Source organism: Hipposideros armiger, unplaced genomic scaffold (genome assembly GCF_001890085.2).
Source record: "Hipposideros armiger isolate ML-2016 unplaced genomic scaffold, ASM189008v1 scaffold_164, whole genome shotgun sequence".
NCBI classification, from domain to species: Eukaryota; Metazoa; Chordata; class Mammalia; order Chiroptera; family Hipposideridae; genus Hipposideros; species Hipposideros armiger.
The window spans coordinates 1,749,198-1,774,987 of record NW_017731514.1 but is presented as its reverse complement, the minus strand read 5'-3'; the positions used below and the strand labels follow the sequence as shown (position 1 = coordinate 1,774,987).

The following is a 25,790-nucleotide window of genomic DNA, read 5'->3' as shown; positions in this document are numbered from 1 at the left end:
TGGACCGTGTTGTGGGCATCGAGGCAGGGCTCCGCACCCCCTCCCACCCCTGCATCTAGTTCGCAGTTGTAGACACTGGCTTTAAACAATTCTCACCATTGTAAAAATCATAACACTCTGTAAACCTAAGGTAAACCTAAGGCGTGGTTGAGGCCAGATAAGTTTGGGCGCGCTCCCTGGACCCGCCTTTGGCAATGCCCAGTGCTCATTAGCTCTGAGAAGTCCTGCCCTGGAGCTGCCCGCTGATCCCAAATCCTCGGGAATAGGATGGACACCTGCCCCCCTCCCCGAGCACCAGTGATGTCCCCAGGCAGGGCGCAGCTGGTCTGACGGGCTCCACCTCTCTGGAATTCAGGCGCTCTTCACCTCGGCCATGGCTGGGGGTCTGTGTGTGAGTTTTGGGGATGTGGTCCGTGGCTTTCCTCAGATTCTCAAAGGAGCCGATGAACCAGATGTAGGTGGGAATTAGAGTGTCAGCAGAGTTCACTCCACCCGCTGGTGAGAGGGGCGGGGCCTGTGGCAGGCTTCCCGGGCCAGCACTACCCACCCTGCTCAGGGCTGTTACTTTCGGAGTGGAAGCATGTAGATGTGGGATTGTGTCACATCCGCAATCCTTGTCCTTGTGTGTCACAAAGCAGCCGGCACCTTTCGAGGCTCGTTGGGTCTGTTTTCCGGCAGCAGGCGGGCCGGGCTCCTGGGGGCCCTGTAGGTCAGTTAGGCCCAGCCCCAGCTGACCGGCGTGTGCAGGAAGCTGCCGCCACCAGGAGGACACAGGCCTGGGTGGACATGGCATGATGACCGCCCACGCCCATAGAGTTCCTGTTATGGAGGCCGTGAGTCCCGGCTGCAGTGCCAGCGAGAGCAGCTGCCAGGGTTTGGGTTCATAAGAGCAGGAAACAGACGCCCAGTGTTCATGAGGCTGTCACCCCCAGAGCCAGCCCCCACCTGGCGAGCCCTGTGCTGTTGGGCTCCTCTGGAGACCTTGTGTGATGACGGTGCCATCCCGCCTGGAGGAGTCGGGGAGGTCCCAGCCTGGGCCACTGGCTGCCATACGCAGGCGTCCCGAGGGATGCGGTCCTCGGTCTGCCATGGTGGTGTGCCGACCGAGTGGTCTGTTTGTCACTCACAGTTTTTCTAAGCGTAACAGACTGGACGGAGCTGTTAGTCCCCATGTTGTCACCTCCCTGGTCCCCCAAACTACCTGGGAGCCCTTGGCTGGCCAGTGGCCTTGCCGCCCCTGGGGTTGGAAACCCACCCCAGATACCAGCTGACAGTAGGCATGTCGGGCCTCAGGCTGAAGTGTGTGTATGCAGGCACACATGTGCCGTGTTCACTGCGGGCTCAGCCTGTCCCACCAGGAGACGGTCCTCCATACAGCCTCTGCTCCTGCCTCTGGGCTCCTACCTGGCCGGTGTGGGAGGGGCAGGTAGGCTGGGCTCACAGGGCCCCCCAGCATCTTGTCGTCTGAGCCCAGGGATCCTGAGCTGCCCCTTCTGCCCCCGTCTGTTGTCCAACCTGAGAGCCCCTTGCCATGTCCTGGCCATGGTTACGAACCCCCCAAACCTTGCCCTTACTCCCCAGAAAGGTGGCACATGTCCTGGGTGGTAGCTCCTGCAGAGCTCAGGACTCTTGGATTCAGAGGGTTAGATGCTGTACTAGTGGAAGTCCAAGACCAGCCTTTGCAGGAAAGCGATCAAGGCCTGGGGTTTCCTGCCCTCCGCCCCCGCGTCACTTCAGGAGGCCCCGTGTCTGTGTCCACAGTCATGCCTCACCCCCAGCGCTTCAGCGGAGAGAGCGTCGTGTCCTGGAGCGACCTGGACATCACCATCTCCGTGCCCTGGTACCTGGGGCTCATGTTCCGGACGAGGAAGGCGGACGGTGTGCTGATGGAGGCCACGGCAGGCGTGTCCTCCAGGCTCCATCTCCAGGTGAGAGAACCATGCCCCCGCCCCGGGCCCCTCAGGACAGGTGTGCACCTGAGTGATATAACCTGAGCGCTCGGCAGCACCTTTTGGAAGCAGGGGCTTCCCAGCGCACACAGCGGGCACCTCGCCACTTGGTCCCCATGCCGGCCTGGTGGGCTCCCCAGTGTGAGGAAGAGAGGAAATGTGAGCCTTCAGCGTTGTCGTGTTCAGTCACCGGGAAGGTGCAAGGAAAGCCGTGCGCGGCTGGGATGCCCCTGGCGGGGTCCGTTGCAGCCCTCTCCTCCTGCATGCCCAGGAGATGGGGTACGTGCGCTGCTCAGGGAGCCCCGTGACCCCCCTCCTCCGGTCTCAGCACGGTGTGTTCTAGACAGCAGCTCTGGGCCCCGGGCACTCAGGCCCAAAGGAGGCGGTGAGCACCTTCAGGTGCACGTAACAGGCTTCCATCGGTGGTTACTTCTGGGCTAAGCTACAAGTTTCCTGAAAGTCTCCCCAAAACTTGAATTGCCTTACATGTGCGTTTTCTTAATCGCTTTGGTCTTTACTGCGTTGTTTATTTAAAACATCGGATAAGCAGTAGGGTTCCTGAAAACTTTTAAAAGATTATTTTAATGCACTCTGCTCCCTCTTTTCTCTGTGTCACAGATAGTTCCCCTACACCTCCCAGCTCCATAGATATTTCATTTGAGGGAACAGTGATAATTTAAAAAGAAAAAAGTTACTTTAAATTGTGAAACATGCCCAGGTCTTCTTTCGTGGGCTGCCGTCTGCCTCTACCTGTCTCTGCTGGAGGTGAGAAGGGGTTAGTTCTCGCCCTCCCCTGCAGCCTGCGGTTTGGGCTATTTGGGGGTCCAGGAGACGCTGCTGTGTGAGGCGACCAGGGGAACCCCGGGTGTGGACGGCAGGCTCGCCCAGCCGGGCCCTGGGCCGTTCTGTCTGCAGTGACAGCAGACAGGACATGCTCTTGTAAACACGCCACCTCTGACCCCTGTCGGATCAGGGGACCGCCCCAGGTGATGCTCTCTCGAAAGCCCGGCTTATGACGCCTCTCAGACCTGATTCGCCGCGCCGACCCGGCAGCAGCCTGTGGGGACTGTGCCCGAGCAAGGCGTTCCATCTGATTGGAAGGAATTCCATAACTGGGCTTTCTCCTTTCTTCCAGGTTTCCCTTTAAGTATGTACACGTCTGTGTGTGAGTGTGTGTGTGTGTGTGTGTGTGTGTGTGTGTGTGTGTGTGTGTGTGAATGTGACGGACCTGAGTGCCGTCCCAGGGAGCAGTGCTGACCTGCCCTCGGGTCCGTTGTTCCCTCCCACCCACGCTGGCCCGAGGCCCGACTCCCCGGTGCAACGTGGAGCTTCTGCCCTGACACCAGCCTCCTCTTTTGCCTGGGGGCTGGGCCGCGCCTGAACACACTGCTGTCATCCAGCACAGCCTGCTCCAGGCTCCCACAGCTGGGAAGTCCCTCCCCGAGCTGGCCCTGGTCCCCTCTGCTGTAACCCTCTCGTCCTCACTGAGCCCTGCACCCCTTTCCTTTCACTCCCCTGGGCCCTGGGACTTCCTGTTCTGCCCGGTGTGGATCGGACTTAATTCCCAGCCAGGGCAGGCTGTGCTGGGGTCAGAGACGGTCAGAGGTGATGTGGCCCTTACGGGACTGTCCACTCCAATCTCTCATTGGGGGGCAGGGGAGGGGATCCGAGGCCTAGAGACCCTGGACTCTGGGTCCCAGGGTTCACTCTTTGCCCAGGTCCTACAGTATCCACAGCACCCTCTCCTCGCCCCCATGGGCCATCTATCTGGAAACACTTCTGTGTGGCAGGGGGAGCTCCCTGTCGGAGCTGAGCAGGGGCAGGATGCTGACGGTTCCAGCGGGCTGATAAGCCCCGGGTCAATTAGGACAGGTCCTCAAGGGGCCCAGAGGCTCAGATTCCCAGCAAGCCTCCTTCTCTCGCCCATCTGTCCCCTCACTCACTCAGAGCATTTCCTGCACAGACCCATCAGATCGTACTGAAGGTGCAGAGTACATCCGGGATAATTACAGCTGTCATTGTTTTTCCCTTATTAACTTGTCATTTCATAAGTTTACCCGGCAGCCCAAAAGCTAGCTCTGGGCCAAAACTTGGCAAGCACAGTTCTGCCCGGGGATGGCATTTTTCTCTGCGGTTGTTTCACTGTTGGAACAAATTAAATTGGCTGTTTTCAATTCAGGTGATGAATGGGGGCTTGCGAGTTGTCCTTTGGCAGTGGGATCTCTGTCGGAAAAAAGTACGCTTCGGCAGGAACAACCCTGAAAGCCACAGACTCCTGTGTTGTTTGAGTGGTTACATTATAGGTAGCTAATGCAAGCAGTAAGGTATTTTTTCCAGGGACGACGGCCATCCCCTCCCTGTGGAAGACTGGGTGGCAAGAGTGGTGGCCCTGGGGAGATCCTGCAGACCCCAGGGGCCGCCCAGAAGGCCACCCCAGGGCAGGTCCCAGAGGCTGGTCGCCTGGGCACTACAGGAATGTTCTAGCTTTATTTCCACATGATGTGTTTGGAAGGCAGGCCCTGTGGGCTCCGTGGGGCAGCGGATCGCAGCTGCTTGGCATCCACAGCAGGCCAGACAAGCTTCACAGCCGCCCTACAGCCCAATTTGGGTAATTGCTTCCAGGCGCCCTGAATCCGCCTGCATTGTCAAGCGGGATAACCTGGCTAGTGTTGACTGCTTCTCCTAAATCTGGTGACAGACCTAAGGTGACAAGCAGTTACTGCCCATGGTCCTGAGATTCGTCCTGCAGGTATCACTTTTGTGTGTAGACATATGTTGCTTTTATTGCTGGTCTGCTGGCTTTGGGTTTTGTTAGTCAGGACAGTGAAAGAAAGTGGCAAATGGAAATTAATTGGCTCAAATGCCTGTGGAACAAAAGGAAACAAAGGACAAAAAGGTTAAAAATTATCTTCAGTTGACTACCCATTGAAACTAAAACCCAAAATGCATTCTTAGTTGCATTATCGTTGTGATAAAAATATTTTCTACTTTCCATCGCTAGTTCTGCTTTGATGCATGCGGGTATTTAAGAAGTATAGCTCTGAATTAGCAAACAGGTAGCATTTATAGCCAATCATTTTGTCATTGTTTCTAGCGTAATTGCAGGTCAGTGAACGTATGCTGTAGGCTCTCAGACCTTTGAAATGTGCTCAAACTGGCTTTGCAGCCCAGCATTTGGTCATTTTTGTGACCGTCCCAGCGATAGTTGAAAAGAATGTGTGCTCTGAAGATGTGTTTTGTAATGTTCTGTGTATGTCAAGTAGGTGAGGCTTGTTCATTGTGGCATCCAAATCTATATCATTATTGCTTTCTCTTTTTTCCCCCCTTTTTTTTGGGTCTGTTTGTCTTCACAGTTACTGAGAGAGGTGAGTTAAAAATATCCAACCTTGATTGCGGATTTATCTCTTAGTTCTGTCAATTTTTGCCTTGTAGCTTTTGAGGCTATGTTATTAGGCGTGTACAAATTTAGAATTGTTTTATCTTCCTGGAAAATTGACTGTTACCATTATGAAAATCCTCTTGATTGCTAGTAATTAATTTTGCCTTAATCTACTTTGTTTCATATTATTGTAGCTATACACCAGCTTTGTTTTGGTTGGTGTTTAACTAATAGATCTTTTACTATCCTTCTAGTTTCAACTTTGCTGTATCCTTATGTTTGAGGTGTGTCCCTTATAAACAGTGAATTAATAGTTATTTATTTTTTATCTACTCTATCTTAATTGACATTATCTTTACACATGAGTACCTTAGGTTAGTTATAAGGTTATTTTCTTTTCTTTTCTTTTCTTTTTTTTTGTACTTATAGTTAAACATGGAGGCCTGGATTTTGTCTCCTAAAGTGTAACATTTCCATCCAAAATAAGAGCCCAGTAGTCACCTGAATCTGTGGTTGTCCCCAATACTTAAGTCTAATGGGCATTATCCTCCTTGACCTCTGTCAGCATTCGACACTTCTTACCATAGAAAAGGGCATGTAATTCTGAAGAGTATCACAGGCAACAAGAAATTAAACTTGACCTAATTTTAATTTAAGTCCATCTTTTAAATTAAGTCCATCTTTGATGCAGTGCCCTGTAGTAAGTCTGCCTGCATGACTTGGTTATTTAAGTGACTGAAGTCTTTTCTATTTTGTTGTCATCACATCGATTGGTATGGCTCTCCCCGCCCTACAGATTCTAAACAACTACATCCAGTTTGAGGTATCCCACGGCCCCTCAGACGTGGCGTCCATGAGGCTGTCCAGGTCCCGTGTGACTGATGGGGAGTGGCATCACCTGTTAATAGAACTGAAGAGCGCCAAGGAGGGCAAAGACATCAAGTACCTGGCGGTCATGACCTTGGACTACGGGATGGACCAGGTGAGTTCGCATCTGCACCCTCTTTGGAACAGACCCCTTCATGGGGTCCGTAGGAAAACAGGGTGACCCTTGTATGTGCCAGGACCTGCAAGAGTCCTTGGGGATTGGAGACGCACATTCTGGGTGCACTCCCCCGCCCCCGAAGTCAGGTCTCAAATTCTACCTTGTGCTGAGGTCACCGGATCTGCACCTCATCCCCCTTCCAGATGGTCACTCCTAGAATCAGGAATTGAATTACTTGCACCTGTGTGTCCCATCATGGTGCCTTTGGCACCTTCAGCAGTGGTTTCTTGTAGCAAAGCTGTCCAGTGTGACGACTGTGTGCTCAGCACCATGTCTCTGGGGTACAAAGATAAACAACGCATTGGTCCTTGCCCTCAGAGTGGACGGTGCATGAAGGTGGCTAAGCAGTGAGACCCAGGCACCAGAAGGGGCCATGGGACAGCAGAGAGGTACACCCGTCCCAGGTGGGCAAGTGGTGTCCCAGGTGGGGTACACTCCGAGAACACTTACTGAGCCACATGGATTTCCATGGTTTGCAGCCAGGTAACAAGAGACCTTTTTTTTAACGGGACGCCCACACAATTCACAGTGATTGTTAAGCACTCTTGGCGTCCAGGCTTGTAGTACACCTGGTTCTGAGAATAAACAGCTGTCATATCCCACGGGTACGTCTTCCTGGGCCTGAGGGCCTGGCTGAGATTTTCTTAGATTCCCCTAAGAGCAGACATGACTTTCCATTTGCTGCCATCTTCCTAATTTAACAAGCTCTTCCGTGCACAGTGGCTTGTTCATGGTGCCTGTTATGGAGGCGGGAGAGTTGCCCACATACCCCCAGCTGGCCGTCTTTACTGGGCTGAGATGTGGACGTGTGTCTGTCCTAGTTCCCGCACCCTGTCTGTCATACACAGACAGCCATGTTCTGCACCGGCAAGGTGGAGCCCAGCCTGCTGTCCGTTTAAAGGCCCGCCTATCCTCATGCTCTGGGGAGTTTGCCAAAACAACTGCGTTTTAGCCTTCCAGCACGTTGTTTTCAGCCAGCAGGAAGATGTTTCCAGAATGGTGGATGTAGCCTGTCTCCCCCCTTCACAGGACACAGTGCAGATTGGGAACCAGCTTCCGGGGCTGAAGATGAGGACCATCGTGGTGGGGGGCGTGTCTGAAGATAAGGTCTCGGTGCGCCGCGGTTTCCGGGGCTGCATGCAGGTATGGCCGAGGGCGTGGGGCCTGCCCCTTACGGCTGGCTGGGGCCGCCAGCCCCACACGTGGTGCCGTTGGTCAGCCCGTTAGCTTGCAGGAAACGAATAATTTGTCTAAGAGCCAGCCCAGCCCTAACAAGTTCCGTTTCCAGCTCGGACCGTCCTCCCCACGCCTCCTGGCGTTCTCCCTCTACAGGCCCTGCCACCGTGTCACGCTGGGCCACCTGCAGCTCCGCCTTCATGGTGGGTCCAGAATCGGCCCCTCGCCGCCTCCACCAGCCCCTCCCAGTCCCCCCCATGCTTCCGCGAGCGGGACCCACTCGTGTCCCCTCATCCAGGTGCTCCGGCAGCAGCTGAGAGAGCTGTTTATAGAGCAGCTCAGCCCTCAGCCCCTGCCCTCGCCCCCAGGCCTCGCACCGCAGGGAAGTAAGCTCCTCATATTCCTTGGCCTCGATACCCCCCTCACCCTGGTGATCTACGTGGTGTGTTCTCTGAACCCCGCTCCAGCCACGGGCCTCCTGCCCTGGAACCCGCCTTGCGTGGCGGCCCCTGTGCCCGGGGCCCTCGCACAGCCGCCCCCCGTCCTGTGAGCTGCCTTGCCCCCTGTCACCCACCGTCACGCTTCCCGTGACCCTCATTTATTTTGCCTCGTGACGCTTACATGGAATTACTGGAACATGGAAGCATCTGTCTGTATTTCCGGGGGGGCCTGTCTCCCTGCCTGGAACACAACTTGGTGGAGGCAGAAGTGACCTCGTTCCGGCCGTCACCCCACTTCGCTGCGCCTCTCACCCCACCAGTCCCAGCTCCGTAGATAAAGGAAGTATCACTTTAGAGACAAGGGACTGGACAGAATTTGGGGTCCTTAACCTCCAGCTAGCTTTCGGGGTTCCTCCGGCCCCGAGGCCACAGGACCGAGTCCGGCTGCTCTTTCTTAACACAGGGAGTAAGAATGGGGGAGACGTCCACCAACATCGCCATGCTGAACATGGATGATGCCCTGAAGGTCAGGGTGAAGGACGGCTGTGACGTGGGGGACCAGTGCGCCTCCAGCCCCTGCCCTCAGCACAGTCGCTGCCGTGACGCCTGGGACAGCTACGCCTGCATCTGTGACAAAGGTGGGAGCCCCTGCACCCACACTCCCTCTCTCCTGATGCCCATCAGCAGAGGATGATGCTTTTATTGTTTAAAATGCATCGAGGAAGCCTTCAGAGGGGCGTCGGCGCCCCCGTCAGCTCTCCGTGGCCTGTGGAGCCCTGCGCTGTGGTTTGCAACCAGGGAGCGGGCCTTCTCTTCTTAAAATGCATCCCCCTGTTGGTTCTTTACTTGCGGCAGAGGAGACCCTCCAGGCTTCACCCTCGGGACTCATGATGAGCTGAGGGAAAGAATTAGGGAAAAAGACACATTTTTTAAAAGGATGCATTCAGTGTTTGCCTCTGAATTTGGCGGCACCGCGGTCGTGCTCCGCTGGCACCCATACGCCATGTGCCCTGCGGTGGCGGGGACCCTCTGCCCACGGCTCCCACCCTCCTGCGTAGTGGGGCTTGGGAGGCTGTTGTCTCTGCCTTTCCAAGCCTCGCCCACTGAATGGTTGTGTTTCCCATGGCTCCAGGGTGCCCCTGCGGCTCCCCTCCACCGACGAGCCTGGAAAGGCAAGTCTTGGGGAAGAAAGACGGCTGAGATGTCTTCACGTAGAGGGTCTGGCTCTGGCAGGTGACCTGCAGTGCCAGAGGCGGGTTCTGGCGGGGGGGTAATGCTGGCCTGTCCCCCCAGGGTACTTTGGAAAGAAGTGTGTGGACGTGTGTCACCTGAACCCCTGCGAGCACGTCGCGGCTTGCGTGCGCAGCCCCAGCGCCCCGCAGGGCTATGTGTGTGAGTGCGGGTCCAGCCACTACGGGCAGTACTGTGAGAACAGGTAAGCGGGCACCCTTTCAAGGCCACACAGCCACATCTCTGTAGACATCGTTTCTCCTCTTGGTTATTTAAATACACCCTAAAATACATCTACTTCTGGGTTAAGGACCTATTGTATTTTTTTCAAATTTGGCATGAAACAAACGAGAATCAAATTGAGCGTCTCACACTGACCCCATCTAAGCACATTTCCACTCCAGAAACATACAACAACAAAGTCGTTTATCTACTTTGTGCAAAGCCCGCCGTGCACAAAGCCGGCAAATGAGAAGATGAGTGTAACGACAGGAAATACTTTATCTCTCAAGTCGTGTCTGATGTGCATGTAAGTCCTGGTGCCCAGAGCCCAGGTGTGAAGTCATCGCAGGTAAAGCACTTTCTTCCAGAGCGGGCACTTTGGAGGTCACAGCTGGTGGCTCTTAGCCAGTGCTGGCCGCCATCCTGATGCAGGAGCTGCGTAGGTGTCAGCTTTGTCCACCCGGCAGGGACGCCTCGCTCCGCTCTTTGACATTCCGGGACCCCACCTGTGAACAAGATGCAGCTGTGCCCATGGGCTTGTGATCTCATGGAAGGATGGGCACCACGTGGCTGCTGGATGACAGCTGGATAGGAGGCAGGGGAGGGTGTTTCAGGGACAAGCCAGTGGAGCAGTGATGGGCCGAGGCTAGCCTGAGGGCTCAGTGGGTCAGTCCTGGAGGCCCATGCCGTCCTGGGCATATCCTGCTCTGGGGGGGAGGGGGGCAGACAGGCCTGGGACGGGTCCTGCCCTGTAAGTGGGAACAGATCTCAGCTTTTGGGGGGCCATGGGGCCAGCAGAAATGTGGCAGGATCAGGTCTGGGTCCCAGGGGCCCCCAGCTCCCACATGGAACACGGAGCGGGCAGGAGCTGGAGACGGGGGGACCAGCTCAGAGGCTGGAGCAGGGTCCCCGAGGCCTGGCACTGCAGGTACTCAGAGCTCAGGAAGTAGTGAGGGGAAGGGGTTCACGAAGGCTCTGGGGTCCCCACCCTGCAGATCCGTGTACACCAAGCTGGCGCTTCGGGCCCAGGAACCCTGCCCTGGTCGTTTTCATGGCCTGATGTGAACACAGTCAATACTTAGTAATTGCTTGTCAGGTGAGCGACAGGGCAGGCGAGGTCGTCGGGTGGCCGGATGGAATGCCATTAGCCCGGATAGTAAGCACAGGGCAGGGCTTCATGTTGAGGAGCCTGAGGGGTACTTGGGGAGCATCCTGTGGGCAGGCGGGGCTGCAGGTGGCACTCAGGTGAGCCATCAGGCCTGGGGCAGAGGTAGGATGGCCTGGCCTCGCCATCATCCATGTGGCTCATCTCAGGGCCTGCCGGGCTCTGCCAGGGCTGGCTCGTGGGGCAGGACTGGGTGGGTCTAATGATTCTGAGCCCACCGGGTCCAGCCCGTGACTGCATGGAGCTGACTAAGGCACATGGCACATGCATAGACAGGCTATTCTGAGTGTCCGTGAGACGTGGCTAGTGTTTGACCTCTTGGACCTGGGGAACTATGGAGGCTGCAGAAGCCCTTGTTCAGCGTCCTCGAGCTGGCAGACGCCCCGGGTCTCAGGGGGCGTTGCCCAGGGCAGCTGGGCTCAGTCTGCTCTGTGTGGGGCAGGGGGCGTGAAAAGCCAGCCCGGCAGTAGGGTCAGTTATCGCTGAGCCCCTGTGAGCCAGGCCTCATGGTGTGGGTGCTGGGGCACAGTGAACGTGGTGACGTCATGCTAACAGAAGCCTGGGTGGGGTAGTCACCTGTGTCCTCTAGGTAGAAGGAAAAAGTGAGCAAACGAATTATTTATTTAAAAATCCCAGTTCTGTAGGTAGAACCCTTCCAGACGTGGGGCCCCTCAAGGCTGAGAGTGGGGCATGAAATTCTTGAGAGTCCTGGGGATCGGGGAAAGCAGGGGGAAACAGGCCACTCGAGGTGGGGGAAGGTGCCCAGAGCCGGGCCGACCAAGGCTCCAGGCCTCCAGCAGGCGTCCTTTCATTCTGAGGACAGTTCTGCAACAGCTTTCATCTGCCATCTGATCTCCCCCACAGAGTCGACCTTCCGTGCCCCAAAGGCTGGTGGGGAAACCCCGTGTGCGGACCCTGCCACTGTGCTGTTGGCAAAGGTTTTGATCCCGACTGCAACAAGACCAACGGGCAGTGCCAGTGCAAGGTAAGGCCTGGCCCGCGGGCAGACCGTGGGCATGCATCCCCCACCCCCACCTCTGGTGCGAAGCCCAGGAGCTGGCCATGCATGCAGGCACACGCACGCACACACCTACACACACGTGTACCTGGACACACACACACATCCTGAGCCCAGGGAAATCACGCGTGCGCACACACACACATGCGCGCGCGCACACACACACACACACACACACACACACACACACGCTAATGTGGTATTAGGTTGTTCGCTGCCCACCGCGGTGTTATGAGTACACCAGGGCTGGTTTTCATGTGGAAGCTGGTTGGGACTATGGGAAATTAGAGTCCTCAGCCCCACACCCAGTTGATAACAGGAAACTGAGCCATTTCTGTGAGGTTGGCTCATTTTCGGCAGCTGCCACGATTCTCCTAGTTGGTCCTTTTCCTGGTCTTTTATTAAACCAGCACTTGATGATGGCCAAAACTTTAAAATATGAAAAGCCTTGCTTACACGTCATGTCGGGTGTCTGTAATTCGCGTGTGTAGCACTGAGCTCACCTGCTCGTGTCTCTGAACATGCCAGGATGTTCTCAGCCCAAATCATACAAAGCCCCCACCCCCCTCGGTTCCTGGAAGGACCTTCAGAGTCCTGCTGACAACTGCCATTGAGCTTCTGGTAGCTGGAAACCCAAAGGAAAGGTCTGCTGGTGACAGTAGCCACTTGCTGAGGGACACACGCCACCATAAGACAGGAACCTGCCATCACGGGGCACAATTCTGACGCTCCCCGGTGATCTGTTTAACATCTGTAATGTCCCTCGTGGTCCGCAGTGCTTCTGAAACATGACTTGTCTCCTGAAACGCTTAAATGAAAAATCACAACGGCCATAGGGGACCAGGACTGGGCGAGCCACGTGGAGGAAGTGGCAGCTGTGGCATCCGTGGGCAGCAGAGTGGGAGGACCGTGGGGAGGCTATTTGGGGAAAATGTGCCTAGAATTTTTTTTCTCATAAAAATAGCTATAGAAAATGCAGAAAGGAATTTAAAAGGTGACAGTGACGCCCATCTTCCCTTCCAGGGTGACTGCTAACGTTTTAGTGTCTCCTCCCAGGCACTAATTCATACACGTTGGAAACCCCCTGTGCGGATGGACAGTTCCGTGTCCCTGCCTGACACGGAAGTCTGGACACTGGCCACGAGTCTGCCCGAGTCACAGCCTGTCCCATTTTTCAGTGTGGGTGGGGCGCTGGAGTGACCTGGCAAGGGTGGAGTGGCCAGTGAACTGCTGAGCTGGACATAAACCCTGGACTTTCCAAATCTGAAGCCCATGCTTTTGACACTCACCCTGACCTGCCCATTGGCAGACGTTCAGGCAACTTTAATTTCTTACGATTTCCAAAAAAGAAAAAGAAAAAAGTGCTGTAAGGGCCATCCTCAAACCTGTATCTCCATTTGAATCCCTGGGGACAAATATGCAGGTGGCCACGATAAGCAGCATTTGCTAAGAAATGAGAGGGGGGTGCTTTCCTGGAGAACGTACCCACCCCATCTGGCATGGCTCGGGGCACGTGGGCAGAGGACAGCGCAGGGCGTCTCAGAGGCCAGGCTGGAACCTTGACATTGCCCGGGAAGCATCTTCCAGGAGAAGGGCCTCCGCTGGCATCTGAAATTCCATGTGCTGCTTCTGGCATTTGCAGGAGAATCACTACAGGCCCCCAGACCAAGACGCCTGCCTGCCGTGTGACTGCTTCCCACACGGCTCCCACAGCCGGGCCTGTGACGTGGACACCGGGCAGTGTGCCTGCAAACCCGGCGTCATCGGCCGCCAGTGCAACCGCTGCGACAACCCTTTCGCCGAGGTCACCACGCTCGGCTGCGAAGGTCCGTGCCACCCCTTGACCCTCTTCAGGCCACGTCAGGGGAACGGGGGCATGCACACATGTGTGTGTCTGCATGTGCACAGCACACACCTGGGGTTTGGAGAACTCTCCTGCCTTCATGGTCTGACTGTGTCCTTGGCCCTCAGTGGACCTGGCCCTGCACGACTGCATCATTAGAGCCTGGGTCACCCCCCCATTTGTTCTAACACTGTGGGGGGAAGATGCGAGGGGTCAGTTCTCAGTGGGGACAGGGCCTCCTTCAGGGAGGAGCGTGCGAAGAGTGCTGCACAGTTTGGGCACGGCCGTGCCTGGCTGAGGGCATCTTTCCTCTGTACCCCAGTGATCTACAGTGGATGTCCCAGAGCGTTTGAGGCCGGCATCTGGTGGCCGCAGACCAAGTTTGGGCAGCCGGCTGCAGTGCCATGCCCCAAGGGATCTGTGGGTAAGTGGCCTGTGGCATCCGTTCCCGGAAGGAAATGGACAGAGTCATGCAGCTTTCAGGAGAGCCAGCCGAGGCGGCAGAGCTCACGGGTGGTCCGTGCTGAAAAAATGTCTTCAGCCAAAGCGTTGGGGGAGAATAAAACTCTTTCCTTGGTCGTAGACAAAACCTGGAAAGGGATAATGAAAGTACATAGTACATAGAGCACAGTGACCGGGGCACTCGACAAGCTGCTTCGCCACTCAGTGTGGGGTTCTCTCTGTAAAATGGGGTTGGAGCTGCGTCCCCCCATGAGGGGTGTTGGGGATCGTGTGAGACTACGCTGGGAGCGCGCACAGCCCTAGCTGCTCTGGGGCAGGCGTGCCGTGCACGTGGGTTTTGTCGGTGCTGGGCAAACGGCTGAGCTGGTTTCTTTTTTCACAGCCTTGCTCAGATGTTCGCCTATCATTGCTGGGCTCAGGCCAGCTGCCAGGCAGCTTTAGCTGTGGCCCCAGGCGTGAGACAAGAGTGCTCTTGGCTTCGTGGCTGTGGCACCTGCCTGGCCCTGGGCCAGCGAGGGCTGGGCATCACGCTGGGCTTGCGTTCATCCGGACAAACCAGCGTGCATGAACAGTTGGAATTTCGGTTTCCTGAGTCTGTTCTCTGTTCCCCAGGAAATGCGGTGCGACACTGCAGTGGGGAGAAGGGCTGGCTGCCCCCCGAGCTTTTCAACTGCACCACCGTCTCCTTTGTGCAGCTCAAAGCCATGGTAGGGACCCGTGTGCGGACGGGGTTACCGGGAGGGGGTGGGCGTCGAGGCAGCAGGGACCGTGCTGGTCAGAGGCTGGGCGTGGCTCAGGACCGTCTGTTGTGGGCGCCTGAGACAGGGCCCGTCTCCTCTTTCCCCTTCAGGACCCAGCTCTGTTCTGCAAACTCCAAGTCCCCAAGGTCAAGTCCCCTACCCTTCCACCTTGCCCTGTTCTCTTGGCCTCATACGCTTTCACTACTTCCGCTTGGTGTATTTTTCCAGGTGATTTTTGGCCTGTCAGACTGTCTGTCTTGTTTCATGCACAGTTATCAGCCCAAACTCATTTTTGGATTTTTAGATGTCTTCAGTTCTTTCCTGACAAGGAAATTTCCACCAGAAAGGGGTGAATTTCTAAGCAGGATGGACCCCACGCAACCACGGTAGGTTTGCAGACATCGCGTTTTCTCCCTCATTCCAGAATGAGAAGCTGAGCCGTAACGAGACACAGCTGGATGGGGACGGGTCCCTGCGGCTGGCCAAGGCGCTGCGGAACGCCACGCAGCACACGGGCACACCCTTTGGCAACGACGTGCGCACGGCCTACCAGCTGCTGGCCCGCATCCTGCAGCATGAGAGCCGCCAGCAGGGCTTCGAGCTGGCGGCCACGCGGGACGCCGACTTCCACGAGGTAGGATCGCCCCTCGGGTAGCCCAGCATATGCCCGGGGACGACCTGTGAGCTCAGGCATCCTGCAGGGACTCAGGGGACAGCCGGAGTCCTCGCCCGGCTGTGAAACATCATCAAACCCAGGGTCCTCCGGCAAAACTTCACTTTTCAGATGTGAGTCTGGGCCAGTGCAGGGGCCGGCGAGACTGATTACAAGTGTTTGGAGCATTTGGGGAAGGGCGTGTGTGGGTCACAGTCGTGATGATAATAGTGATGGCCGCTAGCAGCTGACCATTTAGTGCGGGCCAGACGATGCTCTGTGTGCTTTACACGAATTAGCTCACTTATGCCACACACACACCCTGCCACACACATCGCCCCCTTTTACAGATAAGGAAACTGAGTCACGGAGTGCCAAGGGCACACAGCATGTGAGGGGTGGGGCTCCGGAGTCTCCGCTCCCGCACACGCACATGCACACGCACACACACACACACGCACACGCACACGCACACGCACCCTCCCCCGAGGTCCAGCTTTCAGAAGGCCATGACCTCTCCTACACAGACCCTCCTGCTTTATGTTCGGTTAAATAATCGGCTCCTAAGAAACATCTGTTCAATGACTGTGAGGAGACTCATTTCCCCGACATTTGTAAGATGCTCTTGGAAGGGGCAAAGTGTCACCCCATTTCCTCCTCCTCTCCAGGCTTCCCTGTTCACACAGAGCCTTTGGGGGGGCCTCCATGTCCACACAGAGCCTTTGGGGGACCTCCCTGTCCTCACAGAGCCTTTGGGGGGCCTCCCTGTCCTCACAGAGCTTTTGGGGGGGCCTCCCTGTCCTCACAGAGCCCCTTAGGGACCTTTCCACCCATGGAGAGCCCCCAGGGCCTAAGCAGGGAGGGTCCTCTCACTTGCATTTCAATCCAGGCCTGAGAGGTTGGGCTGCTGGAGTTCGTTCCTACTTCTGATTCTTTGCAAAACGAAGTTTCCTGTCCAGGTTTCTGTCTTGGGTTGGGGCTCCCGAGCCCCCATGTACAGCCACGTGTCTGCCTCATGCTTTACGCTGCTCCCCCTTCACATAAACCTTGAAGTGTGCAGGGGAGGACTGTCATCCGCAGTGACCTGCCACGTGTCCTCGGCTGCCTCACTGTGTGCTCAGCAGCTGGGTTGGCGGTTCCCACCACCTGGTTTACCTGGTGCAGTTGGGGTTCTGATGTGACCAGGGCGTCTGCCCTTTGTGTCTCAGGATGCACATGCGAAACCCCCAGCAGGGCTTCCCCCTACACACTGTGTCTTGCCTTTGAGATGAAACCCCCAGCAGTCTCCTCGCCGCTCGGTCCTGGCCCAGCCTGGTCCCCCAAAACCTGGGAGCCCCCACTGCGGCGGCCAGGCCTCTGAGGCTGACTGTACCCATGAGCTGAGCGCCGTCTGTCTGTCCTCTGTCTGAGCAGGATGTCGTCCACACGGGCAGCGCCCTCCTGGCCCCGGGCACCAGGGCCGCGTGGGAGCACATCCAGCGGAGCGAGGGGGGCGTGGCGCAGCTGCTGAGGCGCTTCGAGGCCTACTTCAGCAACGTGGCCCGCAACCTGCGCAGGACCTACCTGAGGCCCTTTGTCATCGTCACCCCCAACATGAGTAAGGGCCACGCGCCAGCGTGGGGGGATGGGTGCGCTCCGCGGGCAGAACCCCAGCTCCGTCGGGGTGCACGGCACCAGCATGGCCATCTCTTAGTGAAGGGTCAGCAGCTCTGGCCTCGGTTTCCTTCTCTGTAAATGGGGAGACAGGATCCTCTTGGTCCAGCCTGTCCTAAGATGATCCACAGAATCACATATCACTCCCGGGTCCAGGACATCCGGAACGGCTTGAGCAGAGACGGCGAGGAAGCAACGTGCCACCAGCAGGACTGTGGTGGCCTCGAGCCTTTCAGAACTCGGGTGGGAGACAGTCTGGGGAAGTGGGCGTGGGGGTCTGGCCTCAGGTCCAGCCCTCTACACTCACTCAGACAGGCCCAGGCCCACGGAGGGACGTGGGACAGAGCAGCCAGGCACCGGGGCGGTGGGGAACGCCCACCCTGCCTGGGCAGGGACAGAGCTGTCAACAGAGCAAACGCCTGGTGAGCCAAGTCCCCCCAGCACCCAGGACACGCTGCTCTGGGGTCAGGGTAGGAAGCCCCGGAGATAGAAGCAGCCCCCACCTGGCCCAGACAGAGCTGGCAGAGCCCTTGGGGGGCCCAACCTATGGGAGGGTGACTCCTCCTTCTCTCCTGCAAGTGTTTGTTAAGTCCTGTGTGGGGGCACTTGGGAAAAACGAAGGGATTGTCCCTTCCCAGGAGGTGGCCCGTTGATTTACCCAATTATCAATCCGGAAGCAGCGTCCCTACCTGAGCCTGATGGTTCTCAGGTGTCACATTCAACAGGTGAACTTGCCACGCGTCTCCCCCCACCCCACCCCCTTCCCATTTGGGAATCCTGTTGCGTAATCTCAGCGGGTCTAACGAACCGAAAGGTAGATTCTGGTTTAAGGATTATGGGTCCAGGACAGCAGTTCCGGTCGGCTCCGTGGGAAGGGCTGTGAACTCTGTGCGATGGACCCACTGTTCCCACAGTCCTTGCTGTTGACGTCTTTGACAAGTTTAACTTCACGGGAGCCTGGGTGCCGCGGTTCCAGGACATTCGTGAGGACTTCCCGAAAGAGTTGGCGTCCTCCGTCTTCTTCTCGGCCGACTTCTTCAAACCACCTGAAAGAAGAGGTAAAGTCTCTTAGAAACCAGGGCTGCCCCTGGGGAACCCTGCCACTTGAATGCGGGGGTGAGGGGGGGGGACTGTGAAAAGTCCTGGGAGAATAAGAAAACCAGTTCTCACAACAGAGCATGTCCTGTGGGTGCGCGTTGTGGGCCTCCCTGAAATGAGGCGGCCGGGGATATTTGCTGGGATCAGACCTGAGTGGCCATGGTGGGTCGTGTCTTACAAATATTTAGCTACTTTGTAATGTGACAAACGAGAGGACACTTAAATTGTGCGTGAGCTGTGCAGTGAAAAGTGGCTAATACGTGTGGGTGAAATTTTAGCACGCCCACCCCCCCAAAAAAAGTCAAAAATATCAAATCAGAAACTTCTGTGTGCACTTTTTCAGTCCTGGTTAGGATTAGAACACCAAACGGCTTAAACATTTTGAATTTTCTTGAAGTATGTTTCACAGATCCACTCCAACTACTGAAAATGTCTCAAAACAACGTGGACTTGAAAAATTCTGTAACGAGCAGTGTAAAATTGGGAAGGTTTGTAGGGAAGTAGGTTTGTCAGTTACGTGGTGATTATTCAGGCGTCTCAAAAGCTTTTAAAGAGGGTTTTACTCTGGTGGTACATTGAGCTTGACACTAACCCCATCTTTCAAACTGGGTTCAATTTGGGATTGATTTGGGTTCTCGTCATTCAACAGCGTTCCGCTCATATCTGTCCTCGGGAGCAGTACTTACATAGTTACACGCGTGTTGCTGAGCATGTTGACCTAAAAGCAGCTCTTTCTTTGACGTCGTCCGTGTTCCTGCTGCTGAGCTGACCACAGGGTCACCCTCTCTCTCAGGCCTGTGGTCAGAAGTGGATGTGCAGGAACCTAATTTGCTCCAGGAAGCCCTGTGGGAGGAGCTCCCGGCACCTGCCCCCTGCCCTCCTGGGACAGCTGCCGGCTAATGCCAGGTCCCCTCAGCCCTGGGCACAGCACCGTATTCAACAGTTACTCAACCCACCGAAATGCCAGCCGGCACAGTCACCACGTAGCAAACCCTGCCGATTTATCCCCTGATGAGAAGATGCGGCCCCCAATTCCCCCAAACGCCTGACTCGTCCCATGGCAGGGAAGCAGACAGGCACCCCGGGCCCCCTTAGCCACAGATGTGGGTGAGGCTGTGTGGATGAACTTGCAGGAGGTAGAGTGGGTGCAGCCCGGCCTATAGGCCCCTTGGTGTCCCACAGTTGCTTAGGTGTCCCTACTCAGACGATCTGCTCCCCCTGCCACCACCTACAGGATGACCAGGACTTGGCACCAAAGGCTGGCCCCTGCCCACCTTTCACCCGCCCCCTTGGGCGTCGCCAAGCTGGCACCTTCCACCCTCAGACACTGACCTTCTCACCGTGGCCCAAACCCCTCTTTCCCCTGACTGTCTCCTAGGCAGGCTCAGTCCAGCCCCGGCCTCGCCCCACCACGTCCTGGCACACCCTTGGCCCACAGAGTGGTGGGGGAGTGCTGCCTGCTCTACTGGGGTGAGGTACCCCGGATGCCTCTCCCGAGGGGAGCCTCCGGTACCCACTGGTTAGTCAGAGACACTGAGCCAGTTGGGTCGTGGGGGAAACTAAGGCTTTAGCCCCAGAGATTCCTTTGGGGTCAGGAGCAAACACAGGGAGGGGCCGGGCTTGTTCTCTGTTCCTTGGAGCGCTCCGGGGTCATGAGACACCCCTGAGAAGCCGCCATGCCCGGGGCGCTGTCCAGCGCCCCCACCGTAGCCTCTCATGCAATGCCCCTGGGCAGACGGCAGCCTTCCTGGGGGAGGAGGAGTTAGTGCCTCTAGTAAACTATTCCACTTTCTGCCTATGAATTTGACCACTCCAGGTGCTTATGTAAGTGAAATCATACAATATTTGACTTGCTTATCTCACTGAGCATAAAGTCCTCAAGGTTCACCCATGTTGTAGCGTGTGTCAGAGTGTCCTTTTTAAGGCTGAATAATTTTCCATTGCACGGAGAGACCCCACTGTGTTTATCCATTCGTCGTCAACGGACACGGGCTGCTTCCGCCTTTCGGCTGTTGTGCATCGTGCTGCTGTGAGCACGGGCGGATTCCATTCTTCAGGGCACATGCCCAGAAATGGGGTGCAGGGTCACATGGTGGCTATGTATTTAATCTTTGGAGGCAACGCTCCCGCCTCCGCAGAACATCTGATTGCAGGAAGCACTTGCTCAAGTGAAAAGTGATGTGGCAGGAACATGGGGGCCCAGCACCACCCTCACACTCTCTCTCACGTTGCAGAGGGTCCCATGGTGAGGCCGGTCAGCTGGAAGGCTGCCCCACAGACCACACGTCCGGGACCCAGTGCCGAAAGGGAGGCCCTGTTCAGGCGGCAGAGGAGGCACCCCGATGAGCCTGGCCAGTTTGCCGTCGCCCTGGTCATCATCTACCGGACCCTGGGGGAGCTCCTGCCTGAGCACTATGACCCCGACCGCCGCAGCCTCCGGTACGGCCGGCCCCGGGGGCACAGGGAGGGACCGTTTCTGGGGGTTCCCAGGCCTTTCATAAATCAAAACCTTGACCACTTGAGCATCTGTATACGGCCATCACTGCTTGATCATCTCCCTTAGACAGAGGCTCTAGGTCCACCCGATGGGCAGGGTCCCTCGTGTTCTGCCAGGAACGCCCCCTCCCCAGCCTATACCCCACCTCGTGCCTCAGTGGGTGTTGCTGGCGCACCAGCTCAGCAATGTAATTTCTGCTCAGGGGGTCTGTCCCCCAACACCGGTTTTCCTTGGGTCACTGGTGACCCAGTACTAAGGGCTGCTTGATAAATACCGGCTGGAAAAGCGAATGCCACCCAAAGGGGCTTTGTGGACCTGATGAGAAGTGGGCACACACCCAGGTTTCACTTTTTCAACTCTAGTATCCTTTTTCAATCCCTCCCTGGGTCTGTAGTCTTCCTGTTCATCCTTTTTAGTAGTTGGATGAGATTCCACCAGGAGCTGTAATTATTCACCGGATTCCTTTTATCGGACATTTTGGTGATTTCCGGTATTTCTGCTGTGATAAGATATGGGGCTGAAACATGTCTGTGCACAGACCTTCTTTTCATTTATGTATTTCCAAAGTTGACCTTTGACGCAGAGGCAACCCACTCCCTGAGTGTGCCTCACCAGCGACAGAGCCTCCACTGAGCGCAATGCAGCCACTGAGGCTCCGGCCCTGAGCTTGCGCACTGGGGTCCCATCCCTCCTCGAAAGGTGTCTGTCCCGTGTCCTCCCATGTTTGCACACAGGCAAACGGTCGTTTTCTAAGCGTGTTTGTCCCTGTGCTCTTGCCTTCCGACACAGGCTGCCTAACCGGCCTGTCATCAACACCCCAGTGGTGAGCGCAGTGCTGTACAGCGAGGGGACCCCGCTCCCCAGCCCCCTGGAGAGGCCCGTCCTGGTGGAGTTCGCCTTGCTGGAGACCGAGGAGCGCACCAAGCCCGTCTGCGTCTTCTGGAACCATTCCATCACGTGAGCGTGATGTCGGGAGCCGGGCCGGCCGCCTCCTGCCCCTGAGCTCTGCGCTCCCATGTGGGGGCTTTGCTGAGGCCAGAGTGTGCCCGCAGGTCCCCACGCTCCACTGGCAGAGGGTTCTGTGTGGCATCCTTTTGATCTGTTGCTCCCCTTCCATCCTCTCAGGCAAGAGGCTTGTCCTGGGGTGTCAGAGTCCCCTACACGCACATAGTTACACACATGTGCACATGCATGTACACACACATGCACACCGACACAGGCACCCGGAAACATGTGTGCACACACCTGGTTACAAGCACACATGCGCATGGTCATACACGCCTAGACACACATGTACACGTGTACACACAGGCCAACACGGAGAAAGGGCTGATCACCTGCAGGACTCCATGAGACAGCAGCTGACAAGCACCCAGTCCACAACCAAACGATGCGGGAACTTGTTCTGGGCACACATGGGAGACAGGACTTAGAGACTGGGCCCAGGGGCCCTTCTGCCAACAGTGGGAAATCCCAGATATGGGGGGTCCCCATACCAGACGGGGGTTCCTGACCTCACCTGGCCCACCCGAGAGAACAACACAGCAGCTGCTAAGCTGGTTTTACCCCTCGGAGGCCGTGCCCACCTCAGCAGAGTCCATTTGGCCCGTCCCCTGCTTGAAGCTAGGATGGAATTTGGTGCATCTGGGAGTTCGTTCCTGTGCGACACAAACATTCCCCCAAATCCTGGTTCCACTAGAGTGAGTGGGTGTCTGCTGAGTGGAGGCTCTGCTGGGTGCTGGCGTCTGGGGTGGGTGGGCAAGCAGACACCAAGCCTGCACGGGCTCACACGGGGAGGCGGGCTCGGCTCGGCAAAGACTGTGCGTCACTCTCCCTCCTCCCGAATTCTAGTTAATGAGCCGGCCACATAGTGTCTGCGCTGTAATAGACGCTTGGCTTACAAAAGAGAGAGAGCAGGACGCCCTTTCACGATGTGTGAAGGTCTGCTTGGCCTGCATGAGGCCGGCTGTCTCCCATGGTCACTTGATTGAACCCCGGCAATTAGCTGCGGCTCTAATTATCCTCTCTGCTTTATGCAGCACCTATCATCCCGGGTCTTAAACGTTCTTGGCAGACACGCATTGGCCTTCACGTCCCACTTTACAGATGAGTAAACTGAGCATCAGAGCAATGACTGGACTTTCCCAGAACCAAGGCGGGCAGGGCTCCCTCTGAGGCCGAGACACACACGTAGCAGCTTGTCCTTTGGGGCTTTCCATCAGTAAAACAGGAGTAATGATTGGGCCCTGCTGCCAGGCACTGGCCATAAAACATTGTGCAATCTAAGGATGAAAGTGTAAAACGAACGTGAGATGTTCTTTCTTAAGTCATCTAGACTCAAAAGAAGACTGAAGAACAAAGCGGCTGTTTTAACAACTGGCTAATGTTCCCAACAAAAGGGGCGTGTGGTGGACCCAAGACGTCCCGTTTAAGTTTTACTGCTGATGACACACAGAACGTGAACTTCACAGGGTGCTCGTTAGGGGTTCTCACCAGCCACGAAAGGGAAGGGAGAGCGTTCACACGGTCCCGAGTGGAGCAGGGGCTGCGTCCTCATAGCGGGTGACAGTGGTGCTTGTCTTCGGCACAGTGAGGAGGCTGCACAGACCCCAGTGGGGGCAGGAGGGCCTTGGAGACCCTGGCGGTGAAGGGAACCATCTCACCCCCGCCTTTTCTCTGCAGCACCGGTGGGACTGGAGGCTGGTCGGCCAAGGGCTGTGAGCTGCTGTCCAGGAACCGGACCCACGTCACCTGCCAGTGCAGCCACACCACCAGCTTTGCGGTGCTCATGGATGTCTCCAGGCGGGAGGTGGGTGCGGCCCCCAGGGGCAACCCTGCCCACCTGGCAAGTGTGTCCATTTAGCCTAGCCCAAAACCTGCCCCCTTAGCCAGCTGTGTCTTTCCTTCCAAGTCCTTTGACCAAGCCCGGTCCTTTCGAGGAGAGTTGGCCAGATCTATTAGCATTTCCATAACAAAACCCTCTTAAAAGGGTTTCAAAGAGGCCAGGTTGTAAATCAAAAACCCGGATGGCAGACCCTAGTCTCAGACTGGAAAATGCCTGGAATAGACACCACACTTCAAAGCAGGGTTCTCAGCGGTCTGTTAGATGATGCTGTTTCTACCCCACTTTAAATTTTAAGAAAGAAAAGAGTCGGCTGGCAGGAACAAAGGGAGTATCTCCCTTCAGCGCCAGCCTCGCACGCTGGCCCCAAAAGACAAAGGAGGCTCAGTCAGGAGCCACCCAGCAGCAGGGTGGCTAATGTTTAACCTCGGGCATTTTCAGAGGCCTGGGAATGCAAGCCGGCCTCTGTGGGGCACTGGGGCCCGAGCAGGGCGGGGTGTTGAGGTCAGCCTGGGTCGGGACCCGGAGTCTCGGAGCCAGAGCAGGGTTCTGGGTAACCTCACTGTGGCCTCCTTTTCAGGCCTGGGTTTTGTCCCAAGAGGCCAGGCCAGCGTCTCTCCCAGGGGCTCTCTGGTACGCAGCGTCCATGTTTCTGTCACATTCTTGGAAGGCTGAGTCAGCTGCTGATGGGTGTCAGGGTGATAAGGGGAGAAAGTGGCCTCTGGGAGGCTGTGCGCCCTCAGGCCTTCCCCTGACAGCTGCACTTTGCAGCAGGTCCCAGCCTGGAGAAAGTGAATATATCATGTTCTTTGTCCATGTGGGGTTCGGGGGTCCTCCCATGGCCAAGAAGCTGAAACCCAGGTAGAAGAAATGAAAACACAGAGCAGGGATCAAGGTTCCCAGGCCACCCCCACCCCGGGGTGCCTCAGGGCCAGATCTCTGACTAGCCCTCCAACTGTGGGGGAGTCACATGACTGCAGCCTCCAGGGGACACCCAAGTTAGCTGCAAAGGAAAAATGCCTGAGGCCAGCCCAGTCCTGGCCCCCACAGCTTTCTGCTGGGCACCCCCGTTCAGAATTCTAGCTGAGTTCAGAAAAGTGCTTTCTAGACGTTACCAGAGAACCAGAGTGTCTTGGTCCCCAAATGCCAAAACCCCACAGGTTATTGGGTCCTGGACAAGGGTCACATTGTACAAAGCACAGGAGACTGGCAGTCCCCAGCAGCAGTGGCCCGTCTGCCTTTAGTGTAAACTGAGTCTCTTCCAGTTCAGGATTTAGGTGGACCAGCTCAGCGTCTCCTATACAGCAGGGTTTCTGTGTGAGGTTTTTTTCTTATTGGTATTTTTTTATTGTGGCAAGATCTACCTAACGTAAAATTCACCATCTCAGCCGTGTTTAGGGGTGCTGGTCAGGGGCATTACGTACGTCCACGTTTTGTGGGACCATCACCACCATCCGTCTCCGGAACTCTTTGTCTCTCTCCAACTATTCATTGGGGTTTCATTCTCGGTGTTTTCCACCCTGATAACCACATTGTGGTCACAGTCGTTCCTGCCCGTAATAATCGATACGTTAATGTGAGTTTATTGTGCCAAAGCTCCATCAGAGCCGCGGCCCTTACGTGCTCTTGTCTTTAACCAACCCGCCTGCAGCATGGAGAGGTCCTGCCCCTGAAGATCGTCACCTACGCTGCGGTGTCCTTGTCCCTGGCCGCCCTGCTGGTGGCCTTTGTCCTCCTGGCCCTGGTGCGGACGCTGCACTCCAACGTGCACAGCATCCACAGGAACCTGATCGGGGCGCTGTTCTCCTCCCAGCTGGTCTTCGTGATCGGGGTCACCCAGACGGGAAACCCGGTGAGGCCCCTCCCGCCGTCTCCTCCAGCCCCGCCCCACGTGTGTGGCCATGTGGTTTATCTGAGGCTGGAGCAGTTCTCACCTTCATACGTCACGGCGCATCCGGTGGGTGCAGCAGGCCGGCTCTGGGAAGTTGGGAATCCCCAGGCCAGTCAGGCTGGCTTGTCGCTTTGTCCTGGCGAGGTCTTCCTCCGGGGGCGTCCGTGGGAGCCACACCAGAAAGGCTGCGGGCTCCAGTCACATGAACTCTTACTTTCCTGATTAGACGCTGCTGATTTTATGAGAAAATAGTTATTTGTCAGAGCCCAGAGCCTGTGAGCTGTGACTGGAATTTTAGCGGCTAGAAGACACACGATGCTCACTGTGAACAGGCATCCCCACCTGGCGGCCTGTCCCACTCCTGCACTCTGCGCTGTTTCAGGAGTCACAGCCACCTTTCCCGGCCCATGTGTCTCCCGGGGAGGCAGAGAGAAGCCTAGAACGGGCCCAGAACTCAGTGAGGTCGGGGGGTGGTCAGATGGGGCGGA

At 56.5% G+C, this 25,790-nt stretch overlaps 1 protein-coding gene across 1 annotated transcript in view; it reads left to right on the top strand.

Annotated features, from left to right (window-relative positions):
* Nucleotides 1-25,790, top strand: part of CELSR1 (cadherin EGF LAG seven-pass G-type receptor 1) — a 158,034-nt gene that overhangs the window by 110,969 nt on the left and 21,275 nt on the right. Inside the window, exons 8-24 of the mRNA XM_019651685.1 lie at nucleotides 356-458; nucleotides 1,582-1,928; nucleotides 6,125-6,310; nucleotides 7,403-7,516; nucleotides 8,453-8,627; nucleotides 9,283-9,424; nucleotides 11,471-11,591; nucleotides 13,267-13,450; nucleotides 13,790-13,891; nucleotides 14,542-14,636; nucleotides 15,094-15,303; nucleotides 16,735-16,918; nucleotides 17,889-18,032; nucleotides 20,307-20,511; nucleotides 21,359-21,526; nucleotides 23,252-23,378; nucleotides 25,063-25,263. Coding sequence (XP_019507230.1) covers nucleotides 356-458; nucleotides 1,582-1,928; nucleotides 6,125-6,310; nucleotides 7,403-7,516; nucleotides 8,453-8,627; nucleotides 9,283-9,424; nucleotides 11,471-11,591; nucleotides 13,267-13,450; nucleotides 13,790-13,891; nucleotides 14,542-14,636; nucleotides 15,094-15,303; nucleotides 16,735-16,918; nucleotides 17,889-18,032; nucleotides 20,307-20,511; nucleotides 21,359-21,526; nucleotides 23,252-23,378; nucleotides 25,063-25,263 — 2,808 coding nt within the window. The remainder of the gene's footprint in view (nucleotides 1-355; nucleotides 459-1,581; nucleotides 1,929-6,124; nucleotides 6,311-7,402; nucleotides 7,517-8,452; nucleotides 8,628-9,282; nucleotides 9,425-11,470; nucleotides 11,592-13,266; nucleotides 13,451-13,789; nucleotides 13,892-14,541; nucleotides 14,637-15,093; nucleotides 15,304-16,734; nucleotides 16,919-17,888; nucleotides 18,033-20,306; nucleotides 20,512-21,358; nucleotides 21,527-23,251; nucleotides 23,379-25,062; nucleotides 25,264-25,790) is intronic.